Below are 22,420 nucleotides of genomic sequence, written 5' to 3' on the forward strand. Positions count from 1 at the left end.
TGGCCTCTCCAAGCCAGTTCTGGGCTACCTGAGCCTCTTCCTGGATCTTGGTCCCCTGGACCTACAGGTCGGCACCTCTCCTCCCTGGGTCTTCCTTGATCTGGGATCCCCCATGCGATACTCACCCCCACCCCACCCCCACCCCTGTGTCTGGGATCGCCAAGCCAATCCGGGTCTAGGCTCCCTACACCTTCCTTTCCCAGGGCCTTCCCATCTAATGCCCCCCACCCCCACGCCTGGTGTCCACCCACCTCCTCCCGGTGGCACACGCGGATGCGTGTCTTGATGTAGGGGAAGGCGTGCTCAGTGCTGAGCAGCGTCTTCCGCTTGTGCTGCTCAGGCAACTCCCCGTGCGCACGCCCGTCGGGCGTGAAGGGCGTGCAGAACAGGAAGGCGCGCAGCCCGTAGTTGCGGTCGAAGTAGGTCACGCGGTCTTTGAGCTCGTAGGTGTCGAAGTGCGGCTCCACGTAAGTGATCTGGATGTAGGCCTGGGTGCAGGTGGGGTGAGGAGGGTTCCACAGCCCCAACTCAGGCACCTGGGCCGGGCTTGGTGAAGAGGCCCTGGCCACCCTGGGTCTGGGGGCTTAGATTCTAGGCTTTCCAGATCTTCCTGCAAGTGGGTGACCTGAACTTCCCTGAGGAATAGGATCTGGGCTCCCCTAGGGAAGTAAGTTTTATAGTTGTTTAAGAGAAATAGGACTGTAGGGTCTCTGGTAAATAGTATTTGGAATTTCCTTTTACATAGGATTTTGGGGGGATGGTTGAGAGACCCACCTTCTGTGGATCCAGCTTGGACTTGTCGACGGGGTTAGAATCTTTGATGATCTCCACCACGTCGTCCCCAAACCTCTCTGTGTAGAATTCCTGGGGACATGGGGCTGACTCAAATCCGCATGGTTGCAGCCCCCCTCCGGTCCCCAGGCAGCACGGTGTCCTGTCCCAGCCACCCCCGCAGAGCCTGGACTTGCCTCCAGCCGGTGGGAGATCTCGGCCAACTTGGTGATTGAGGGTTCCTTGTACACAAACTCCTGCTCATCCAGGTCCCCAAAACGTGCGCCATAGAAGCCCACTCGGAAATACGTCCCGAATACACGCTAGGGCTGGGAGAATGGGGTTTTGTTGCCTGAGAGGCACCTCTGGGGGCCTCCCTAATCCAGAGATGGGTGTCCTTGTGCCCCGTCAGGCAAAATGCACAGGGAAGCAAGACAGGGGTGGGGAAGACATTGGCATGGACAAGGGGGACCCCCAAGACCATCGTAGGGGTTATGAGGACCTCAAGAACATCCAGTCGTGAGCACAAGCAGGGGACCCTGAGAATTTCGGGGCACAGACCTGGACCACAGCCATCTGCTTGTACCCCTGATCCTGTCTGCCTTCCCCGAGTTGTCGTCTCACTTAGCACACACCCCAAACTTCCGTTCTGCCTGCCCACCCTATGCAGTTCTTCACTGTCTGATCCCAAGACCAATTTAGGACCAGGGCTGTACTGCTCACATCTGGGTTCTGATGCCCATGGGGCAGGTATACAGCAGGTGCTACATAAATATCTGTATGGCTGAGGGGTAATCTGGTTGTTTTTTGCTTTGGGACAAAGGCTCTGGCTGCATTGTTCTAGGACATTCCCCTCCTGCCCAAGCCTGATGTTTTTAGAAGGAGGAATCCTTCTTCACCCAGAGAATACCACCTCCCCCGGGGAAAGGAATTGGGGTGCTCTATTCACTCACCAAGGCAGATCCAGGCAGGGCAGGGCAGACATGGTGGGACCAGAGGTGTGGGGTGGACAGAGAGAGACAGTCATGGCAGAGGTCAGATGTCGCCCCCCTCCCCTCGGGTCCTGGTTATGCCGCCCTGAGGATCACTCCATGGGCAGAGAGATCAGGGCTTTGGGAAGGGAGGGGCCCCCACCCAGCACGCCTGCCAGGACTCTGGGTTCCTGCCATCTTTGGCCAGAAAATTCTCCCTAAACTAGGAGATGCCTAAAAATAGAAGGAAGAGGCGGGATTGGAGGGGGGCATGAACCAGAGATGAGGAGCAGAGGTCCTGCGGGAAGCTGGGAGTTGGGGAGGCAGGACAGAGATACTTAGAAAGGGACAGCCAGAGTGACAGGCCAGAGACAGCTGGGGAGAGATGGAGGGAGAGACACAGGCAAAGGCTGAGAGAGGGCGGAGGGAGACCCTACCCTCTCCCCCCACACCCCCCTTGCCAGCCCTGCCTGCGGGAAGGGTGTCTCTGGAGAGCTACCAGCTGGGTGACTCACAGACTGCCCTCGAGATCTGGGGCAGGGAGGGGACAACTGGGGAAAGGGGGGAAGTGGAGGGGGTGCGTCATCACCCACAGAGCCTGGGGCTGCCCCAGTGGCCAGTGGTCCCGCTCTTCTTGCGCCCCCTAGTGGTCCTCAACCACTGCGGACCTGGCATCACAGAGGTCCCTGAGGCAGGTGGCCTTGGAGGCCAAGTGGACTCACCTCCCAGCCGGAGCTCTGTGGGGGAAAGTCAAGGTCAGCTGAGCCTGGGGTGGGGATGGGGATGGGGACGGGGGACGTGAGGTGGTCCCGGGAGGGCATCCTAGGCTCACCTGGTGCATGATCTTCGTGAAGGCTTCCTGCAGCTTGCCATGTACTGCCGCCAGCTTCTTGTAGTCACGGTGGGCTTCCAGGATGGGGATGAGGTTCTTGTAGACTTCATTCACCGCCTCATAGAGCCCGCCCTGGGTGGGGTGGTGGAGGGTACCGGGTCAGGATTCCCAGAACACCCTGTTGGCTCTGGTCCTCTCCTGACTCTGCTCCTACCAGCTCTCTGCCACCTCCTACAGGAAGTCTGCCCTGACCGCTGTCACCCAGATGGGGCACTAGCCTTTCTGCCCAGCCCCGACAGAGCTCTCTGTGGCCTCCATAACTGTAACAAGCTTCCCCTGTGGATCAGGTGCTAGGTACATCTGCATTTTTTTCCTTTATTGCTGGGAGGGGCTCTGTGATCATTCTTTTTGACTTTTTTTTTTTTGTTCAGTGCTGGGGATAGAACCCAGGGCCTTGCACATGCCAGGCAAGCGCCCTACCACTGAGCTGCACCTCCAGCCCTGGAACTCCTTCTTGGTGGTGGTGGTGTTTTCCCTATGTCTCCAGGAAACTGAGCCTCAGAGACATGAAGGGATTCCTGAGGCCAGGATCTAAACACGAGCCCATGTGGCCTGGTGCCCCTGACTTCCATGCCCAACAGCTTCCTAGCATGTGACAATGGCCATTTGCAGGTGCCCTTTGCCCCCGGCTGGTGCCAGCATCCAGCATGGCCCACAGCAGGTGCCCTTCAGTGTTTGTTGACTGTCAGAAGGTTTGTGTCCACTCTCTGGCTTCTACCCAAGGACTTTGTCTTTGAAGACTCCAACAAAGTGACAATAATTAAAACATGTCGGCACACTGAAGAAAGAAACTCTCAGTGGGAGGGGTGCAGTTGTAGAGTGGTAGAGTGCGTGCCTGGCGTGCCTGAGCCCTGGGTTCCATCCCCAGCATAACAAAAAAAAGAAGAAGGAAAAAAAAAAAAAGGCATAAAGCTCTTGTTTCAAAAACAGAGGGAACTGAAAACTGATTCCTCAGTTTTTGTCATTTTAGAGTAAAAGAGGGCAGTGAAATTACTCTGTAGGGTACTATAATTGTGAATAAATGTCATTGTACATGTAACAAAACCATCCAAATGTGCAACCCCAAGCGGTAGCGCTCCTGTGAACTATGAACTTTGAACTATGAACTTTTTATAATGTGTCAGTGTAGGTTCACTGAAATGTGTCACTCGGGTGAGGATGTTAACAGTGCAGAGATCTGTGCGTTGAGGAAAGGAGGATATGGGGAATCTCTGTACTTGCTGCTCAATTTTGCTATAAACTGCAACTCCTAACAACAAAAGCTTATGATAAAAAGCATTTTAAGTCAGGTGCAGTGGTGCACGCCTGTAATCCCAGAGACTTGGGACGCTGAAGTGGGAGCATCACAAGTTTAAAGCCAGCCTCGGTCATTTAATCAGGCCCCCAGCAACTTGGTGAGGTCCTGTCTCAAAATGAAAAATAAGAAAGGCCTTTGATGTATCTCAGTGGTAAAGAGCCCCTTGGTTCAATCCCTAGTACCAAAAAAAAAAAAAAAAAGTCTTAAAAAAATAAAACTAAACAGACTTAAGACCCACAACACTGTTAGCAGGGTGACTGTAGTTAAGAATCAAGTGCCCAGCTTGTGTGAGGCTCTGGGCTCCATCCCCAGCACCGAAAAAAAAAAAAAAAAAAAAAAAAAAAAAAGGCGAGGGGACTTTGAATATTCTTAGTAAGAAACAAGTGTTAGCACTAGTTACCCTGATTTGTTTATTCCATATGGTATCTGACTGTACAGTATAGACATTATATCTATGCTTATCATTGCATACTTGTATCAAAACATCAGGCAGGAGGATCAGAAGTTTGAAGCCAGCCTCAGCAACTTAGCAAGACCCTGTCTCTAAATAAAATATTTAAAAAGGACTGGGGATGTGGTTCAGTGGTTAAGCAGCCCTGGGTTTAATTCCCAGTACCAAAAAAAAATCATGTTGTACCCCATAAGTACAATAATTATGTATCAATTTTATTTTAAAAAGGGACTGGGGCTGTAGCTGTAGCTTAGTGGTACAGCACTTGCCTACCATGCCACGGGGCCTGGGTTCCACACCCAGCATCACACACACATACACACAAAGGCCCATGTCAGCCACAGTCATGGTGGGCCCCTTACGGATCCTGGTTCAAGCTAAGCAACCATACACACACAGTGCTGGCCGCTGAACCCAGGGCCCTGTGCATGCTAAGCATGTGCTCTGCCACTGAGCTCTACCCCCAGGCTCCAAAATGATATTGATGAGACAATCAGGGACATCTAAATGTGGACAGGGATGAGGTGACATTAAAGGATTCCTATGAACTCAGTCCCCAGGGAGGAGAGTTTTGTAAAGGGGTTTTGGTCAGTGAGGGCCGCACAGGAAGGTACTGAGCCTGTGACAGGTGACAGTTGGAATGTTTCCAGCTGGAGCTTCTCAGGCTATGCACAGGAGTCTCGGAAGTCCTGTTTAAGTGCAGGGCCTGGTTTGGAGGGCTTGGGAGAGGCCGGGGTCTCTGCATTCTTCAAATCCCCTGGGTGATGCCCAGGTCCCATGCTGCTGGACCACACTGAGTCGGGGGGGAGGGTTTAAAACACAACAGCTGCACGTATTTTGCAAAAACTGTGACCTGTCTATTTATATGTCAAAACCCACAATACTCTAAAATAAACTCCAGGAAAAAAATATTAGGGTTAAAGAAGAGATGAAACAGGACCATATGATACAGGTAGTTGCAGAATTTGGGTGATGGGCGTGGGGCGGGGGGTATAACACAACTTTCTTCTTCTTTTTTTTTTTTTTTGCATTGCTGGGGATCGAACCCAGGGCCTTGTGCATTCAAGGCCAGCACTCTACCGACTGAGCTATCTCCCCAGCCCTTTGTTGTTCTTCTTCAACTTTTTTTCCCACCAGTACTGGGGGTGGAACCAAGGGCCTCACACATGCTAAGCACACATTCTACCAATAAGCTACATCCCCAGTCACTTAAAAACTTGTCAATTGGCTTCATTTCCAATTCCAGAATTGGGCCACACTTCATTCCTTAACATAGAACAAGTGTTCCAAAGAGTGGGGCAGGAGTTGCTCTTATTTATCTATTATTTTGCCGTACAGAGGGCAGAACCCAGGGCCCTGTGCACGTGAGGCAAGTGTTCTGCCACTGACCTAGGTACACCTCAGCCCTTTCCATTTTTTATTTTGGGACAAGGCATTGCTGAGGCTGGCCTCAAACTTGCAACCCTCTTGCCTCTGCCTCCCGAGTAGCTGGGATTGCAGGTGTGAGGCACCACGCCCCGCTAAGCGGCTGGTTTCATGGACAGAAAAGGGCAGAAGCAATAAGCTTCTGTCCTCCTTCCGGGTGCTGGAAAGGTTCTACTGAAACAAATTTCCAGTCGTAGCTGTGTGTGGAGGACAACTGCTGTGGCCAGGGCTTCTAAGGAGTGTGACTGTCCTAAGTCCCCAGCAAGGAGAAGGTGTGGGCCGAGGTGTGAGGGCCCCCGCCTGAGCCCCTGGCCTCACCATGGTGAAGTAGGCGGCTGCCTGCTCCAGCAGCCCCACCAGCCCCAGCTCAGTGAAGTGCTTCCCGGAGCAGAAGCCCTCCTCGTCGGGGGACAGGACGTCGTCGGACACGGCGGACTCCTCCAGCACGTTGGACGAGATGTTCTGGGGTGGGAGGTGGTGTCAGGCCCAGGTCTGGCCACCCTGGCCCTCCTGGCCCTGCTCCACAGCCCGCCCGCTCACCTGGAAGGAGACGCAGCCCACTGGCAGGTGGCGGCTGTCTTCCAGCAGGGCCAGGTACTCGGCCACCAGGGCAGCGGCGTGCACCATGCACTGGGCAGCTTCTGCGTGGTTGCCCAGCTCCGCGTGCTTCCCTGCCATGTTCTGCAGCCACGTCAGCCGCAGGTCCGGGGAGCCCTGGTAGCCCCGGGCGATCCTGGTGCCCAGGTGAGGGGGACGTGAGATGGGGACCTGCCCTCCTCCCACGCGCTCACCTTTCCCTGTGCCGCAGGCCCCATCTGCTCATCTGGGTCCTGTGCACTCCACCCCCTGCCCGTCCCCTCGGGACCACCCCCACCCATCTGTCCCCTCATCAGTTCCCACACCTGTCTCAAGCTCACCCGGCCCTCCTGGGCCGCCTCTTCCCCTCATCTGGCTCCGCACTTAGCCTCTGCTACCTGACTCTGTCTCCCCGGCTGCGCCCCATGCACCTTCTGCTCCCCTGTCCCACCCCTCCCCTGTCACCATGCTGTATGTCACCTCCCCTCTTCCTCCGTCTGCCTGTCTCCTCACTAACCCACCCTTCCTGCTCCCCTCACGGCCACCCCATGTCACTCCCTGCTCATGAGCTTACCTGTGGAGCCTGGACTCACCTGAACTCCCCATTCCTTCCTTGTGCGCTATGTCACCTGAGCCCGCCCGTGCCTCCCAGTGCCCCGCCATCCCTTCTCCTGCACTGTCCACCTGCCCAGCTCCCAGCTCCATCGTTTCTCTTCTTTCTTTCCTTTCCCTCCTCTCCACCCTCCTTCCTTCCTCCCACTGGGGATTAAACCCAGGGTGCTCGACCACTGAGCTACCTCCCCAGCCCTTTTTAAATTGTACTTTGATCAGCGTCTTGCTCAGCTGCCCAGGCTGGCCGTCAACCTGTGATCCTCCTGCCTCGGCCTCCTGAGTAGCTGGCGCTGCTGGCTAACGCCCCAATTTCTGACCACCCCCACCTGTCCTCCCACCCCCTTTCCCTCATCGATCATCCCTCACCTGGGAGCCCTGCCCTGTCCCCTTCACTTGTCCTTGTTCTCATCTGTCATTCTGCTACCATTTGGATGTTTTTTCTGGTGTTGGAGATGGAACACAGGGCCTCGCGCATGCCAGGGAAGCCTGATGCCACCTAGTCACGCGTGTCCAGCCAAATACGGTTTGGTTCTGAGTGTCCCCCAAGGCTTAATCCCGGCACTATCGGGAGGTGGTGGATTCCTGAGGGATGTCCTTAGGCCACTGAATGCCCTGAGGGGGATCTGGGACCCCAGCCTCTTCCTCCTCTGTAGCACCTGGACTCGGGGAGTGGTTCTGCTCTGCCACACACACCTACTGTGTGTCTCTCCACAGGCCACTGATCACAGGCTACAGCCTCCGAAACCATGAGCCTGAAGGAACCTTTCCTCTTGATGAGCTGATCAGCTTGGGGACTTGTTTCAGTGCCAGAGAGCTGGCCCGCGCACACCTGGGTACGCGTTCCCTGACGGTCACCTCTGTCTAGCCGTGCCCTCTCGGGCCGCTCACCAGCCAGCTCCCCGTCTACCTTTCTGCCCCTCTGTCCTCGTCCCTGCCGTCAGCCATAGGCTGGCTCCTCTCCCCTCGCTCCTTCTCTCCTTTGCCGGGAGGCCCGCGGGCGAGGCCGCCGGCCGCCTGTGGGCTCACCGGTACATGAGGTCGATGAGCATCTCGGGGTCCTCCTGGTGCTCCTTCATCTTCACCGTGTCGGTCAGGATCATGTGCAGGTTGAACATCAGGTCTTGCACCTGGAAGCGGGGATGTCCGGGACCGGCGAGGGGGGTCAGGGCCGGGAAGGGGGCAGACCCTCCGCTGGGCCAGGTGGGCGCCCGGGCGTCACCTGCTCTGCGAAGGTGCTGTCCCGCAGCCCCACATCCTCCTCGGCGTAGGTAAGGATGGTCTTGAGGGAACGTCGCAGGTGCTCCTCGCTGAAGTTCTGCGTCGTCCCCACGAGGGACGACAGCGACATGGTCACCTGCATCTTCACACGGGCGAAGTTCTATGGGGACGGGGAGGCAGGGTGTCCCCAGGAGCCTGGGACACCAGACCCCCCAATGCCAGACCCCCCAGTGCCTGCTCAGGCTGCCAACTGCCACCCCCTCCCTCTGCACAGAGCAGCCCGTCCCACCTGTCCCTTATCCTGACCCCCCTTCCTGCCCGTGACACTGGGTGACTGGCACCCCGTCCCTCTTTCCCCTGGTGGCACCGCAGCTGCCTTGACAGAGCCCGGCGTGGCCAGCCCCTCCCCTGCTCACGTGGCCAATCTCGAAGTTCTGGCGCATGAGGAGGTAGAGCGAGGCGCTGGCGTGCGTGCGGACGGCGCTGACGCGGCTGCCACAGTGCCGCAGGAGCCTCAGGCAGAGGTCGGCACACAGCTCCGTGTCCTCCTCGAACAGCAGCTCTGGGAACTGCCCCCGGGACCCAGAGGACATTGTTTACCCTTCCCCGTTCCGGCTCCGGAGCTGCCAGATGGGCCTGGGCGGGGGCCTCGGCGCTCTGCCCTCGGTGGCCAGAACATCAGCAGGGGTCTGCGGAGTCAGAGCTGGCTTGCCGCCCCTGCTGTGTGACCCCGGGGAGTGGTCTGGCCACTCTGGGCTTCAGTTCCTTCCTCTATAAACTCATCTAAGCCTTTTCAGTGCTAAGGAGACTGTTTCATGGAATTGTCAAGGACCCTGCAGATGCCCAATGAACCTGGCTCCGGGAACTGTGGAAGTTGAGAGGTGCTCACCTTGGACACCAGAGCCCGCTGGGTGGCCAGGCCATGCTGCAAGAAGAGGGCACTCTGGGCACTGCCCAGACTATACAGCACAACCTTCAGCACAGCACCCAAGACGCTTTCCCGGGCCTCTGACAGCATCACCGTCTTTGGGGAAAGGTGCCAGAAATCCAGGTGTTAGAGACTGGGGCAGTTATGGGGGCAGGGAAGGAAAGGGAGTGCAGAGCCGGAGGTCACAGGCACTGTGTGGGATCTGGGGTCAGGGCAGATGCTGGATCAAACCCTACCTGCACGATGATTTCCAGTGTGTCCAGAACCACCAGGCTGGCCTCTGTAGCCAGGTTCCCGTCCACCAAGGCCTCATGCTCCATTTCATCTTTGGTCCTGGAGGGGAGATGAGGACCTGTGAAGCCACTCAGGGCCAGATGCCATGTCACCACCGAGCTCCCTCTCTCCCTGATTGCCCGGGGGCAGCAGCTCTCTAGAAACTGGTCTGAACCCAGCAAACCCCTCCTTGCCTACTCTGGTTTGGACATAATTTGTGTGTCCCTCAGGGCTCACGTGCCAAAGGGCTTGGTCCTCAGTGTGGTAATGTTCGGCGTGGGGACTAGCGCAATGTCCTTAGGTCCCGCAGGAGGGATTAAGGTAATTCTTGTGGGACCCTTAGTTCTCAAGAGTGGGATGGTAAAAAAGCCCGAGTCCACCACAAAGGCTCCTATCACCATGATGCCATCTGCCAGTGCCGCCTCACCAGATGCAAAATTGATGGGGTCACCCAGTCTTGAACTTTCAGTCTCTAAAACCATGAGCCAAATAAACTTTTTTTCCTTCTCCTCCTCTTTGTTTTTTTTTTTTTTTTTTGTGGTGCTGGGAATGAACCCAGGGCCTCATGCATGTTAAGTAAGTGCTATACCATTGAGAAACCTCTTTTCATTATAAGCATCCCTCTTGGAGTAGCTTGTTACAGTACCACACACTGGACTTCTCCACTGCCCACACCTACTTGTCCACGCGGTCTGACGTTTGTTTCCAGTGTGTAATGCTCTTGCGCCAGCGAACATTTTCCTGGTTCCCAAATGGGCTCCTCTCTGCGATGTATGTGTTCATAGATGTGTGAAAACAGAAGGACACACGTGAGCATGAGGACAACACATAGGTCTGAAGACACTCCCACGGGAAAATCCTGAGGGACCCTGAGTGACGCTAAGCCCTGCTGAGCAGACAAGCACCCCAGACCCAAAAGGCGTGAGGCCAGATGGAGAGTCCCGATACTCGTGAGCACGGCAGCGACTTTTTTGTGTGGTGCTGGTGCTGGGGATGGAGCCCAGGGCCTGAGCCACACCCCAGCCGACACACAGACTTCCTTCTGGGGAAAGCGAGCTGACAGAGGGCTGAGGTGGCCCCGGGATGGGGTCCTCCTCTCACCGCGACTCCTCCGCACCATCTCCTGCCGCGCCCCGATGGTGCCTAGGATGGCCTCCTCTAGCCGGGCCTTCATGTCCAGTGACTTCTTGAACGTGAGGCTGTTGATGCGCTCGAAGGCCTTTTTCCCCTGGGGGCACAGCGGACTGGGGTTCAAGGTGACCTCTGCTCTTTCTGGGCAGCCTAGTCCCTTTGCTCTGGGCCCCATCTGACCCCCAGGACCCTGTGCTCACTTCTTTCTTCTCCCATCTCACCATCTTCCAGATTCTGTTGAGGAAGCCTCTTCCCATCTAATTCCCTGGCTGGGCACAGACATCCCAGCCCCGCACACCGGCCCACGCTGGGCCCAGAGGCCCCAAGCCGCCCTCCTGCAACACAGCCCTGCCCGTGCCCTCGGACCTTGTACTCGAAGGCCGCCAGACAGAGGTACAGCAGGTCCAGGAGCCGCCCCAGCTGGGGCAGGGCCAGGTCGGCAGCCCAGCGCTGCAGGAGGGCTGGCTCGGCGTTTTTCAGGACCCAGAGCGCGCAGGCCAGCAACGTCCGGCTCGACTCAGCAGAAAGGGGACAGCCCGAGCGAGATGCCTGGGACCAGAGAGGGCCAGAGCCGGTTTTGTTTTCTCCACTTGAGATGAATGCTGGCCAAGGTGTTTCTTGTGACGCGACTTCTCTCACCCGGTTGGATGGTATCTCTGGGGACAAGCCTCGTACTTACTGTTGGTGGCCCCTGGGAGATGCTGGTCCGGGAGCCAGGGGCCAGGGGGCCACCAGCAATGGCCATGGCCACGGAGGGGTTGATGGTCCCTCCAATGTCTCCTTCGCCTTCTGTGTCTGAGTCGAGCAAGGAGGCCAGTCTTGACCGCTGGCCTGGGCCCTCTGTGGGGAGGGGCGGGGGGAGAAGAGTGAGCCTTGGAAGGCGCTAAAGCTGTGTCCCAAGTTTCAGAAGTCGCATGTCACCCACCCCTCCCCAGGTCAGGCTGGGATTGGACTGTCTACACCCAGAACCTACTCTCTGTGCTTTTAATTAGATATTTGAATTGTGCCACTGTTTGTAAGATCCACAGAGGCCTGGGCTGGATCTCTTCGGGGCACTGCTATGTACTCAATGCCTAGACCACCACCTGGTCCATGGGACAGTGAAGAGCAAAGAGGGCTGGGCGTGGCGGTGCGTCATCCCAGCTACTTGGGAGGCTGAGGCAGGAGGATCCCAAGTTTAAGGCCAGCCTGGGCAACTTGTGAGACCCTGTCTCAAAATAAAGTAAAAAGGTCTGGGGGTGCAGCTCAGTGGTAAAGTGCTCTAGGGTTCAATCCCTAGGACCCCCACCCTAACACACACACACGCACAAACAGCAGAGAGGATGAGGACGATGGCAGTGCTGTGTTGCCAGAGCCTCCTGTTCTAATCAGCTTACTAGTGTCCACTCTCTGGCTGAGGCTGTGGCTCAGTGGTAGAGCACTTGCCTCACATGTACGAGGCCCTGGGTTCAATCCCCAGCACTGCAAAAAAATATATTTTTTAAATTATCTCTTAATTGTAAATAACCCTGAGGCAGGTACTTTTATTTTTCCCACCTTACAGGTAAGGAAACTGAAGTACAGAAAGGTTTAGTTACTTGTCCAGATTACAAAGCAGGTAAATAAAACTAAGATTTTAACCTCAACAGTCTGATCCCCAAATCTATTATCTTAAAAAATACTCCTGGCCCCAAAAATCTGTCACCAGAGGGAGGAACTGCCATCAGATGTACAACAGATTTTGCCCTACAGTCTCTCTCTCTCTCTCTCTCTCTCTCTCTCTCTTTCTTTTTCTTAAGACTGGGCCTAATTCTGCTGCCCAGGCTGGTCTTAAAATCCTGGACTCAAGTGATCCTCCTGCCTCAGCCTCCTGAGTAGCTGGGACTATAGATGCCTCCATGCTGGCTCGCGCTAGAGACTTTTGCAACGAAAGGTTGACAAAGTTCAACTGAAGCTCTAGTCCAGCTCAGGGTAGCTCAATTCCTGACTGGACCGAGGAGGTCCGCCCCTCACTGCCTCTGCTTGACAGTGAAAGGAGAAACCTCGCTGGGGAAGACGGCACCGCTTCAGCCCTGTGGTTTCTTTGTACACGATGTCCAAAACACAGTAAAAATCACAAGACACGTGATGAGACGGGAAAATGTGAGGGAGAAGAGGGAAAGCAGCAGCGGAAGCAGGCACAGGAAATGCTGACGCCAGCAAATCCGCCAGGTGGGGTGTGACCTGTGGTTCCAGCTACCTGGGAGGCTGAGAATGGAGAATGACTTGAGCCCAGGAATTTGAGACCAGTCTGGCAACACAGCAAGACCCCCATCTCAAAAATAAGTAAATAAATGAATGATTTAGTTAAAACCAGAGGAAAAGATGGGCAAAAGTGGGCCAAAAGATGGAGAAATTCAACATAAAGATGAAGCTATGAAAAAATGAAACTGAACAGTTTCCAACTGAAAAACCTAATATCTGAAATTAAGAATTCAATGGACAAGGTGGACAGAGGCCATCGTTAGTGACCTCAAAGAGACAGGTGGACAGAACACTTCCAACTGAAGCACAGAGGCCAACAGACAGACGTGCGACGCTGCGCAGACGTACGTGGAGTTGGCGTCCCAGGAGCGCAGAGAGCGGAGCAGAAGAGTTCAAGGGAAACAGCTGAGAACTGCCCAAGAGTGCCGGACAGGACCCACCCACAAGCCCGTCTGTGCTACGACCGCTGCCCTCGTGGTCCCGCTGGGCCCAGGGAGGATGGGGACCAAGGGCACGCAGGGCTCCACCCGCCCTCGCCCACAGTCTCCCACGATCCTCCCACGATCCTCCCACACCCTCTCACAGGGAAGGAGCTGAACAACACCTATCGTTGCTGTGGGCTGAACTACAGCACCTCTGCCGCTCTGTGACGTCACAGGTGGGGAACCTAAGGCTGCAGAGGCGGCCGGCCGGAGGGAGCCTTGGCAGAACCCCGTCTGCTGGGCCTGCCCCCGCTCCTTCCCACCCTGGCCTTGGGGGACCAGACCCCTGACCACGTGACCCCACCCTTCCCTGGCCTGCTGACCCACAAAGTCGTGTAGCCGTGGTAGCGTGTCCCGGGCAAGTGACAGCAGTGGCAGGTAGAGCTCGGCCACGCGGGCCTTTACGGGGGCTTCGGCGTAGCGGGGGTCAGTGTCGTGGCTGCAGAGCAGGCTGTGCACAGCACTGATGGCCTTCTTGTGCAACAGGGATGCCCTGTGGGTGACGGGGCGCTCAGTGTGGAACAGCCTGGCGCTGGCGCAGCCACCTGCCCCAGGGTCCGACGGAACCTGGGCTTACCCTTCGGCCTCAGGCTCCAGGGCCAGAGCCAGCTCCGTCAGCAGGAGCCCAGCCAGGAAGTGCTGTTGCCGGAAGGGCCCGCTCAGCTCGAACATGCTGGTCACCTTGGGGTCTGGGGCCTGGCTGGAGAAGGTGGAGCTCTGCAGAAGGCGGGGGAGACACACGGGGGATGGCAGATGCCTGTGGTTAAGGGTCAGAGGTGAGAGGTCACCTTGAAGCCATCTTGGTGTGACTTAAGTCTCATCATGAGGTGAGAGATTGGGGTTAATTCATCTGGAGGTGACAACAAGCATGGGGTCAAAGACCAGAGGTGAGAGGTTGAGGTTACCTATCCGTAGGGGACAGGTCATGGGGTCAAAGTCAGAAGACAGAGCAACAGCAGATGGAATGTCACTCTGAGTCACTGTCAAGAGTCAGATTCAGGTGTTTAAAAAATATCAAGCTTTTCTTCCAGGAAAACTGCTGAGAGTGATGGTCCAGGGGCAAAGGTTCAGAGGTGAAGAGTCAAAGGTAAAGGGTCATCCACCTTGGCAGCAGCCCTCTGTCTCAGTGGCCCAAAGAGACAGAAATGAGGGAACCACAGGAGATGAGCAGAAGGTGCCAGTTCTAGGCCAAGGAAAGGAGGCAGAGGTGGAGGCCTACCTGGGAGGTTGTGGAGGACACAGATGGGGAGGGTGAGGCTGGAGGTGACAGGGGACAGCAGGGGAGGTTGAGGGTCACGTAGTGCTCATGGCTGCACAGGATGCGGGTGAAGTCCATGCGGAGGGTCAGCAGCACTGTGGGGTTGGGGGTGGAGTGCAGCCGCGTGGTCACCTGCAGGGGAGGGGCAGTCACTGGGGATGCCAGCGTCACCCTGCCCATCACCCCACGTGTCCTCCACCACACCCACTGTCCCTCCACATCACCAGCCACGCCAGCCCCTACCTGCTTATAGTGAGCTCGCACCAGGTTGAAGACAAAGCCGCGATCTGCCAGGGACAGGAGGTCACTGAGGAAGAAGGCCAGGCTGGCGTTGAGGCGCTCGGCCAGCTCCGCGTCCTGAGGACACAGGAGCTGTCAGTCAGACCCGTACTGCCTCACTGGGCTCTCACCAAGGCCACAAGTGACCGCCATGAGCTGTACGACTGCCCCCAAAGCCCTGGGTCATCTTGACACCTCCATCTCTGGGCTCCGGGGATCCCGTACCTTCCTGGTCGTCCTCCCTGACTTCCTTTCCTTCCCTATGCCCACTCAGGATGCTCTTTTCTGTCCACTCTCGCCCAGATCTGAAGACCGTGCCAGCTGCCAGGCTTAACTCCACTCCCAGATATCGCTACTCGTCCAGAGTTCAGAACTGGGCAGAACTACATTTCCCAGCCTCCTTGCGGTTGAGCACAGCCATGTGACCACAGTCTGGCCAGTGGGCTTTAAGAGGAAGTGAGGTGACCACTTAATAGAGAGGCAGTCTCCCCTTCCCACTGCTGGCAATACCTGATGCGGGGACCTGGTGAACCCCGAGAGCCAGCACCAGGCACACTCTGGAGCCCCTTGTAGCCTACGTATGCTCAGGAATAAACTGTGATTAAAGCATTTGTGATTGTGTTCAGGCAAATTAATCGCTGCCCTGATACACACCTAACAATCATTTCACAAGTATTAATTGAGCATCTGCTGTGTGCCTAGCCCTGTGAATGAGACACACAGTCCTGCGGCTTGTCTACCACACAGTCTCGTGGGGGGAGATGGACAATAAACGAGGAATTCTAGGTGATACTAAGTGCTTCAAAGACTAGAGAACAGAGTGATATTTCAAGATTTCCAAAGGATGAGAAAGAGTCAAGGGGAGAAAAGCAACCTAAGTGAAGGGAACTGTCATGCACAGGCCCAGGGGCAGGATGTGCCTGGGAAGGGTGAGGAACAGAGAAGAGGCCGCCGGTCCTGAGGCCTGGTGGGGGCCTTGTTCCGCCCTCATGCTCTTGCCAGCCACACATGGCATCACAAGTTAGTCTCTCAGTTCCTTGCAGCCCCAAAGAGACTGCACTCTGAGTCCACAGGGGGACAGAGACTGAGTCTGCCGGGGCACAGAGGCTGAGGCCCACTGCTCTTCCCTGCGGCCCGCTCCGGGGTGCTTTCCTCACAATCCAGGTCAGCCCTTGGGAAAGCTCCAGCAAAGCAAGGTCAAGACCGTCAGGATCAGCCAGAGGTCATGTGGGATTGTGCAAGGGATTGTGATTGGGCCAGGATGTGTTTCAAAAATTCAGGAAGTCCCATCAAATCCTAAAGCACTATTTCTCTTTTAAAATTAGGTGTCTGGAGCTGGGGATGTACCCCATTTTGTAGAGTGCTTGCCTCGCATGCACAAGGCCGGGTTCAATCCCCAGCACCGTGGGGTGGAAAGATCAGACATCTGGTCTCAGCAGACACACGTTCCTGCAGGGTTCTGGCTGGCAGGACTGAGGGTGGCTGCCTCTGTCTGACACCTTCTCTGGTCACCATAAGCCCCATTCTTCTCATCCAGACTGGAAGTAAGAGCACAGGCTCTGGAGCGGGTGGATGGATTCGAATCCTCGATCTACCCCTCTCCAGGTGTGTGGCACCAGGCTAAGCTGATGGTCAGCTCTGCCTCAGCAGCCGTCAGTAAAACAGAGGTAATAAAACTAACTTTGTAGTTTTCATGGTGGGATTCTCAAAGATCACATTGCAAAATACTTACAAACTGAAATTAAATAATTATTTTGCTCTTAAAATTGAGAAAGATTTTGAGCAGAAGAAAACTTCACATGCAATTAGAATTTAATAACATGATCCATTTAAAGTGCCTAAATACACAGTTAAGTGCTCAATAAATGCTTCATATAATCATTATCATGATTATTACCATCTGCCTAACCCTCACAGGCACTGGAATTGGTGATCCTAGGCCTGGATCATCAGGGTCTCAGAAGAGCAACATCCACTTATTATGCATCTACTGTATACTGGCCCTGTACTAAGGGCTAATGGATCTGCCCTGCTCTCATTAGCTTCTATTTTCTGCCTTGTTCACTTCACTCCAGCATACTCGCCTACTCAATACCCAGGCACAATTCTGCCTCAGGGCCTTTGCATCTGCTGTTTCTCCTGCGTGTACTGCTCTTTCCCCAATCCCCAGAGATTGTTCCCTTACCTCCTTCAATCTTCCCCTAAAACTCAGCTCCAAGAGAGCAAAGATTTTGTTGTTTTATTTGCTGATGTGTCTCTACATCCAGAACAAGGCTGTGTATACCACAGATACTCAAGAAACATGAACGTACCCATCCAACAGACCGGACTAATGGTTTGGCAGCCAGGAGGCATTGAGACTGGTGCCTTCACAGCCTCATTCAGGTCTCTCCCCTCACTGAGGACACGAATCTCTCACCTTGTGGACACGGGTAATGACCTCCATGCCAACAGAGCCCACCAAGGCAGTGATGTCATCCAGGAAGCGCCCAGGAAAGCGCAGCTTGCGGGGCGTGTCCAGCCGCTGGCCCAGAAGCAGGTGCAGCGCCATGCTCTTCACCTAGGGGCGGGGCGAATGGGCCAGGGGCGGGGCTTAAGGATGGCTGGAGGTTGATGCAAGGGGCGGGGCTTTATCGGAAGGAACGTGGGCGTAGAGCCACCCTCCCTGTAGTTGCAGGCGGAAGGAGGCGCCTGAGGGCCGTGGGTGGGCCTTTGGTGTGGGCGGGGCTTGAGGAAGCCGAGGCCAGAGCCTCAGCGGGTCAGCGGCTGGGGAGTGGCTGGGGAGTGGCTGGGGAGTACAGGAAGGGTTTGGGCAGAGATTGGGGCCTGAGGACGCCTGGGTTAGGTTTTGTGGGCTCATAAGGGTCTGGTGGAGATGTGGCCACATGCTCTGGGGGGGGGACCTGTTGAGTTTTGAGGCCTCTCGAGTCACAAGCCTGGTCCCTCTCTCTGTGGGGACACCTCTTGGAGGGGGGGGTCTCCCCTCTCCCCAGTCTCCCAGGGAGGCGGGGTCTTCTCTACAGAGAGGGATCCAGGTAGACTGGGGAGTCCTCCCCTTAAGGGTCCTCATCTGGCACTCTCTGAGCATCTCTGGGGGCCTTTTCTCAGGGTCTAAGGTGCAACCTCTGGGGTTTTTTTTCAAGGGTCTCTCCTGGGGGCCTCACCATGAGCTGGAAGAAGAACCAGGCGTGCTGGAGGACAGCCTCGCGCACAGCGCTGCTGCTGACCACCCACTGCAGAGCCAGCTCCTCGTGAAGCAGCTGTAGGCAGGGTCGGGGTCACCGAGAGCAAGATGCCACCCCCTCCCGCACCACCCTCCAGAGAGCATGGCAGGGGATGTTGAGGCTGGGGGACTGGAGTCAAAGCAGCAGAGGCCATGCGGAAGGACAGGGGCCAAGAGGAGCTGATGTGCCAGGTCCCTGGCTCTCCAGACCCAGCTGGGCTTTGGATCAGGGGAGCAGCCCTGGATCCCTTTGCTGGGGGCCAGGAACAAAAAACATGGAACCCACCCATCCCCCGCACTACCTTCTGCACAGTGGGTCTTGGCTGGGGGGCCGGCGGGGCGGAGGAAGAGGCCTCAAGGTAGGAGGAGGCTCGGCTAGAGCTGCGCTCGATGGCCTAGGATGGGATGGGATGGAGAGGATGGGATGGCGAGGAGAGTTAGTGTGGGGAGGTGGTGGAGACACAGCAGGACAGACAGGTCTGCATGGACTTAACCAAATGGAGGAAAGATATGTCCACATGGACATAGTGGGGGAAAAGGATGGAGGAAAATGAGCTTGCGGGTGGATGTGTGCTGTGGTCTGAGTGTGTCCCTGAGCGTCATGTTTTGGAAACTTGAGCCCCAAAGTCACAGGTTGTTGGTGCTTAGAGCTGGGGTCTTGGGAGGTGATTAGGACTGGCTCAGAAAGTGGGCCTCCTGATGGTACTGGTGGCTTTATAAGGAGACACCTGAGCAAGCACCTTTGTGTCTCGCTGTGATGCCCTCTGCCAAGCTAGGATACAGCGATCACCACAGTCCCCACCTGATGACAGTGCCATTCTCTGGGACCTCCCAGCTTCCAAAACCTGAGCCACAAAAATTAGCCTCAGGTGTTTTGTTATAGCAACAGAGAACAGGTTGAGACAGTGTGTGGGGCCCAGGGGTGGGCAGTGAGGTAGAGGGAGGAGAGGGGTCTGTGTGCACTGGCCGGAGCGGGATCCAGGTGGTGTGGGCCCGGCCAGGGCAGTGGAGGTGAGGATGGAGGAGTAGCTGGAGTCAAGTGTGTTAAAAAAGAAAACGGGGTGTGGGTGTGACAGAGACGCACAGAACACAGGGAGTAGGTGAGGATACGCATGATGATGCAGTGAGGAGGTGACAAAATGTGACCAGGACAGGTGAGAACACAGACAGGAACCATGGGCAAGGGGAGGTGGGTAGACTGGGTCCTAGCTCCGACGGAGGCTGGTTGATGTGAGTGGGGACAGCACAGGGGGAGGAGATGAAAACTGTGCAGCTATGAGGCATTTGGAACCACAGGTGACAGGAGGTGACCGCGGATGTGGATGGGGCGTGGAGTGTGAGGGAGGGCAAGATGGGCGGCATGGATGAAGAGGCGGGTGCACAGGGAAGCAGAGCAGGTGGAGAAGGACGGATGGTAGATGCTAACGAGAGGCTCTAGGCCTGCGCGGGGCTTCACCAGGCCTCCGTGTTTCCAGCCTGGGGAACAGATACTGAGGCATGAGCGCCACTCTCCCCTTCTCCTTTACTGGCTAGGAGAGGTCACTGGTTGGAGAAGTGGGTCCACTGATGGAGTTGGCCCAGCTCCTGAGACCTGCCCTGCACTTGAGGGCCTCCACCTCCACGGTTCCAGGCACGTCCTGGCTCTCGGACACCACCGATAGGGCACCCACTACCAGGCCAGCCTCAGAGCTACTCCTGCTGGAATGCCCCCTCCCGCGACCTCGTCACCTCCTACCTGCTCTGTAAGGCCCCCTGGCCCTTTGGGGACAGCCCTGTGAGAAATGCTGGCCAAGGCCCAGGCAGCTCCATGGCAGAGCACAAGCTCAGCAGGCCAAGGCTCTGGGTTCAGTCTTCTGCAGGGATAGGGACAGGCAAGGCCCCCGAGCCCAGACTCTGAGATTGCCAGTGATCCGGGGAGAGGACTGTGCAACAGTCCCCTGCCTGTGCCGCTGATGCTTCCCCAGCCCGGGCATGGGATGCAGGTTGCAGGCTCTGGGACCAGGCGTGCAGGGATGCAAGCCCCTGTGGCCGCCTCCTGCTGTCTGGTGTCATCTGAGCTGGGCTCCATCTGTGTGTGCCTTTCCCTCTGCCTGGAACACCCACCCACCCCGTCTTGGCTCATCTCACTCTTCAGGTCCCAGCAAAAATGACCCTTTCCTAGAGAAGTCCCCCCAGTCTCCCAGAAGGAGAGCTGGTGCTCTCTTCCGGTTCTGTTCACTTCCTCTGAGACATTTTCCCGCCAGCAGTTACACACCTGCGCGTCTGTCCCATGCTAGAGGCTCAGGGCAGGGTGGGGCCGGGGGCTTTCTCACAACAGAACCTGCCATGCCTTTGGGACCCTGTGCTGTGTGTGCTCTTTACTGAGAGCCTTTGCCGTATCTCAACATTTGGAGAGACAGCTTCACTTTACCAGTGGGGACTTGGAGAGATACAGCCCACTGCCTGGGGCACAGGGCAGGGCCACAGCAGAGCTGGGACTTGAACCCAGGTCTGTTGGGAGGCAAAGCTCCTCCCAGGACAGGTGCATGGTAGAGGGAAGCCTCTGTCTGAAAGGGATGTGGGATTCCAGGGGTCCAGTGCTTCACCCTTGACACCATTCAGTTGCCTATGCCAAGGGGACAGTTGAGAGTCCCCTGAACAGAGGTGGATCAAAGGGAGAGGAACAGGTCATGCAGGGCAATGAGGTTATAGGTGACTGGATTTGCATATAATTTACATGCTCTTTGCAAATCACCCCGGTGCTCTGTCTCTGCTGAGGCTGTGGCCTCTGTGAGAGCAAAAGGCAGGTTGAAACAACCCAGCGATGCTTATAGCACAGACTCCACAGCCCCAGACAAAGGCAGGAGGGGCTGCCGCCCACTTCGGGCAGCCCCCGGGTTAGTTGGTCACAGCCAGGAAGGTGGGAGGAGCTCATGCTGAGACAGTGTCACATGCGTGCAGGGCAGGTTGAAAGGGCACCTGTCTGGGGTCAGCCCCGCAATAAGGGGGTGCCCGCCGCAGCACAGCCTTGGTGCCTCCTGGAGCATAAGCAGAATTCACCCAGGAGTGTGAGCGATCGACGCCCTGGAGATACACAGGTAAGTGGCAGCCTCCTGAGAGGAGGAGAGGAGAGCAGCACAGAACACCCCGTGTGACACAGCCCAGAACCAGATGCGTGCCCACACGTGTGTACGCACCCGTGAGTACGTGCATGGGGTGCAGACGCATACGCACCGTGCATGAGCACAGGATGCACGTGCATGTGCACCTGTGGACGTGTGCACATGGGGCATGTGCACATATGTGCCCACCACACTGTGCACACACTACTCTTTGGTCAACCGATCAAGGTTCCGCCGCCCGTCCCTGGGTCCATCGTGGAGTCCAGAGCCCAGCACAGTCTAACCTACAGCACCCACCACTGACAGCAGCCCTCCGGCCCACGCCGGGAAGCACGCCTTCTTCCGAGTCATGCTCTGCTTTCCATCCTCCGTCGGCAGTGGGATTCTCCCCCCACCCACTCAGCACCCATGGCCGCTTTGCCCTACCTTGTTGGCCAGGATGCGGGAAACCTCATCGTCCACAGAGCCAGGAGCCACAGCCAGGTCGGGGTTGCTGCTGCTGACACTCTTAGAACGGGCCAGGTAGAGGCTTGCAGGGCGGCCGGAGCCACGGGCCAGTGTGGCAGCCTGCACGGTCACTGGAGGGGCCCCTGGGGATGGAGGGAATAAGGTCAGTCCCTGGCCCACCTGCCCTGATGAGTCTCAGTCCCTTCCCAATCTGCTGCCCTTGATAAAGTCATTTTCCTTCTATGTGCCTCCAGGTTTCTCACCTGTAAAATGGGTATGAAAATATCGACGGCTTCATAGCGATTTGCACAGATTGAAGAACACTGGAAATGATGCCTGGCACACACGGGTTAACTAGAATTCTATTTTTCTTTCTGGTTCAGGGAATTAGAAAGCCTGGGCCTTGTGCTACTAGCCATGTGCTCTACCCCTGAGCTACACCCCAGCCCAAATCCAGTTTTATTGGATGTTCACTCCGTACCATGCATTTTGTATGGATCATGGTTTACTCTTTGCAGCGCCCCCTTGAGGTGGGTACTGTTATTATCACTGTTTTATAAATGGGAAAATAGGCTCAGAGATGTGAAATTCCTTGCCCAGGGTTACAGAGCTTGAAGGCAGCAGAACAAAGATTCAAATCCAGGCATCCTAGCTTGAATCCCTGCCACAGACTAATGAAGATGCTTGCTGAATGGTCGAATCAGCTGCCAGTCAAGTGTACAGAGATCACTGGGGCAAAAGTGGGTGAAATGTTCTCTCTCTGGCACGTTGTCCACATCAGTCCAGGCCTGTGTGGCCCTGGGGCCTTTGCACATGCTCTTTTCTCTGCCTGAGTTGCTCTTCTCAGATTTTCCCTGTCTCC

General features: G+C 56.2%; 1 protein-coding gene across 6 annotated transcripts in view; it reads right to left on the bottom strand.

The window, feature by feature from the left end:
* The window catches only part of Dock6 (dedicator of cytokinesis 6), a 44,982-nt gene that overhangs the window by 1,649 nt on the left and 20,913 nt on the right, over nt 1-22,420 (bottom strand). For 2 of the 6 annotated variants that reach the window (XM_047530618.1, XM_047530621.1), the window contains 24 exons: nt 21,538-21,701; nt 20,969-21,073; nt 17,952-18,047; nt 17,207-17,347; nt 14,752-14,865; nt 14,470-14,640; nt 13,828-13,967; nt 13,574-13,743; nt 11,225-11,385; nt 10,912-11,094; nt 10,516-10,642; nt 10,094-10,178; nt 9,378-9,474; nt 9,103-9,237; nt 8,630-8,782; nt 8,215-8,373; nt 8,022-8,122; nt 6,348-6,540; nt 6,126-6,269; nt 2,575-2,706; nt 2,465-2,479; nt 969-1,094; nt 775-864; nt 252-488 (listed from right to left, as the gene is read on the bottom strand). In XM_047530618.1, the coding sequence (XP_047386574.1) occupies nt 252-488; nt 775-864; nt 969-1,094; nt 2,465-2,479; nt 2,575-2,706; nt 6,126-6,269; nt 6,348-6,540; nt 8,022-8,122; nt 8,215-8,373; nt 8,630-8,782; nt 9,103-9,237; nt 9,378-9,474; nt 10,094-10,178; nt 10,516-10,642; nt 10,912-11,094; nt 11,225-11,385; nt 13,574-13,743; nt 13,828-13,967; nt 14,470-14,640; nt 14,752-14,865; nt 17,207-17,347; nt 17,952-18,047; nt 20,969-21,073; nt 21,538-21,701 (3,239 nt within the window). The other 4 variants (XM_047530623.1, XM_047530619.1, XM_047530622.1 and 1 more) reach the window with 4 other exon arrangements.

This window comes from Sciurus carolinensis, chromosome 17, assembly GCF_902686445.1.
Source record: "Sciurus carolinensis chromosome 17, mSciCar1.2, whole genome shotgun sequence".
Lineage (NCBI taxonomy): Eukaryota > Metazoa > Chordata > Mammalia > Rodentia > Sciuridae > Sciurus > Sciurus carolinensis.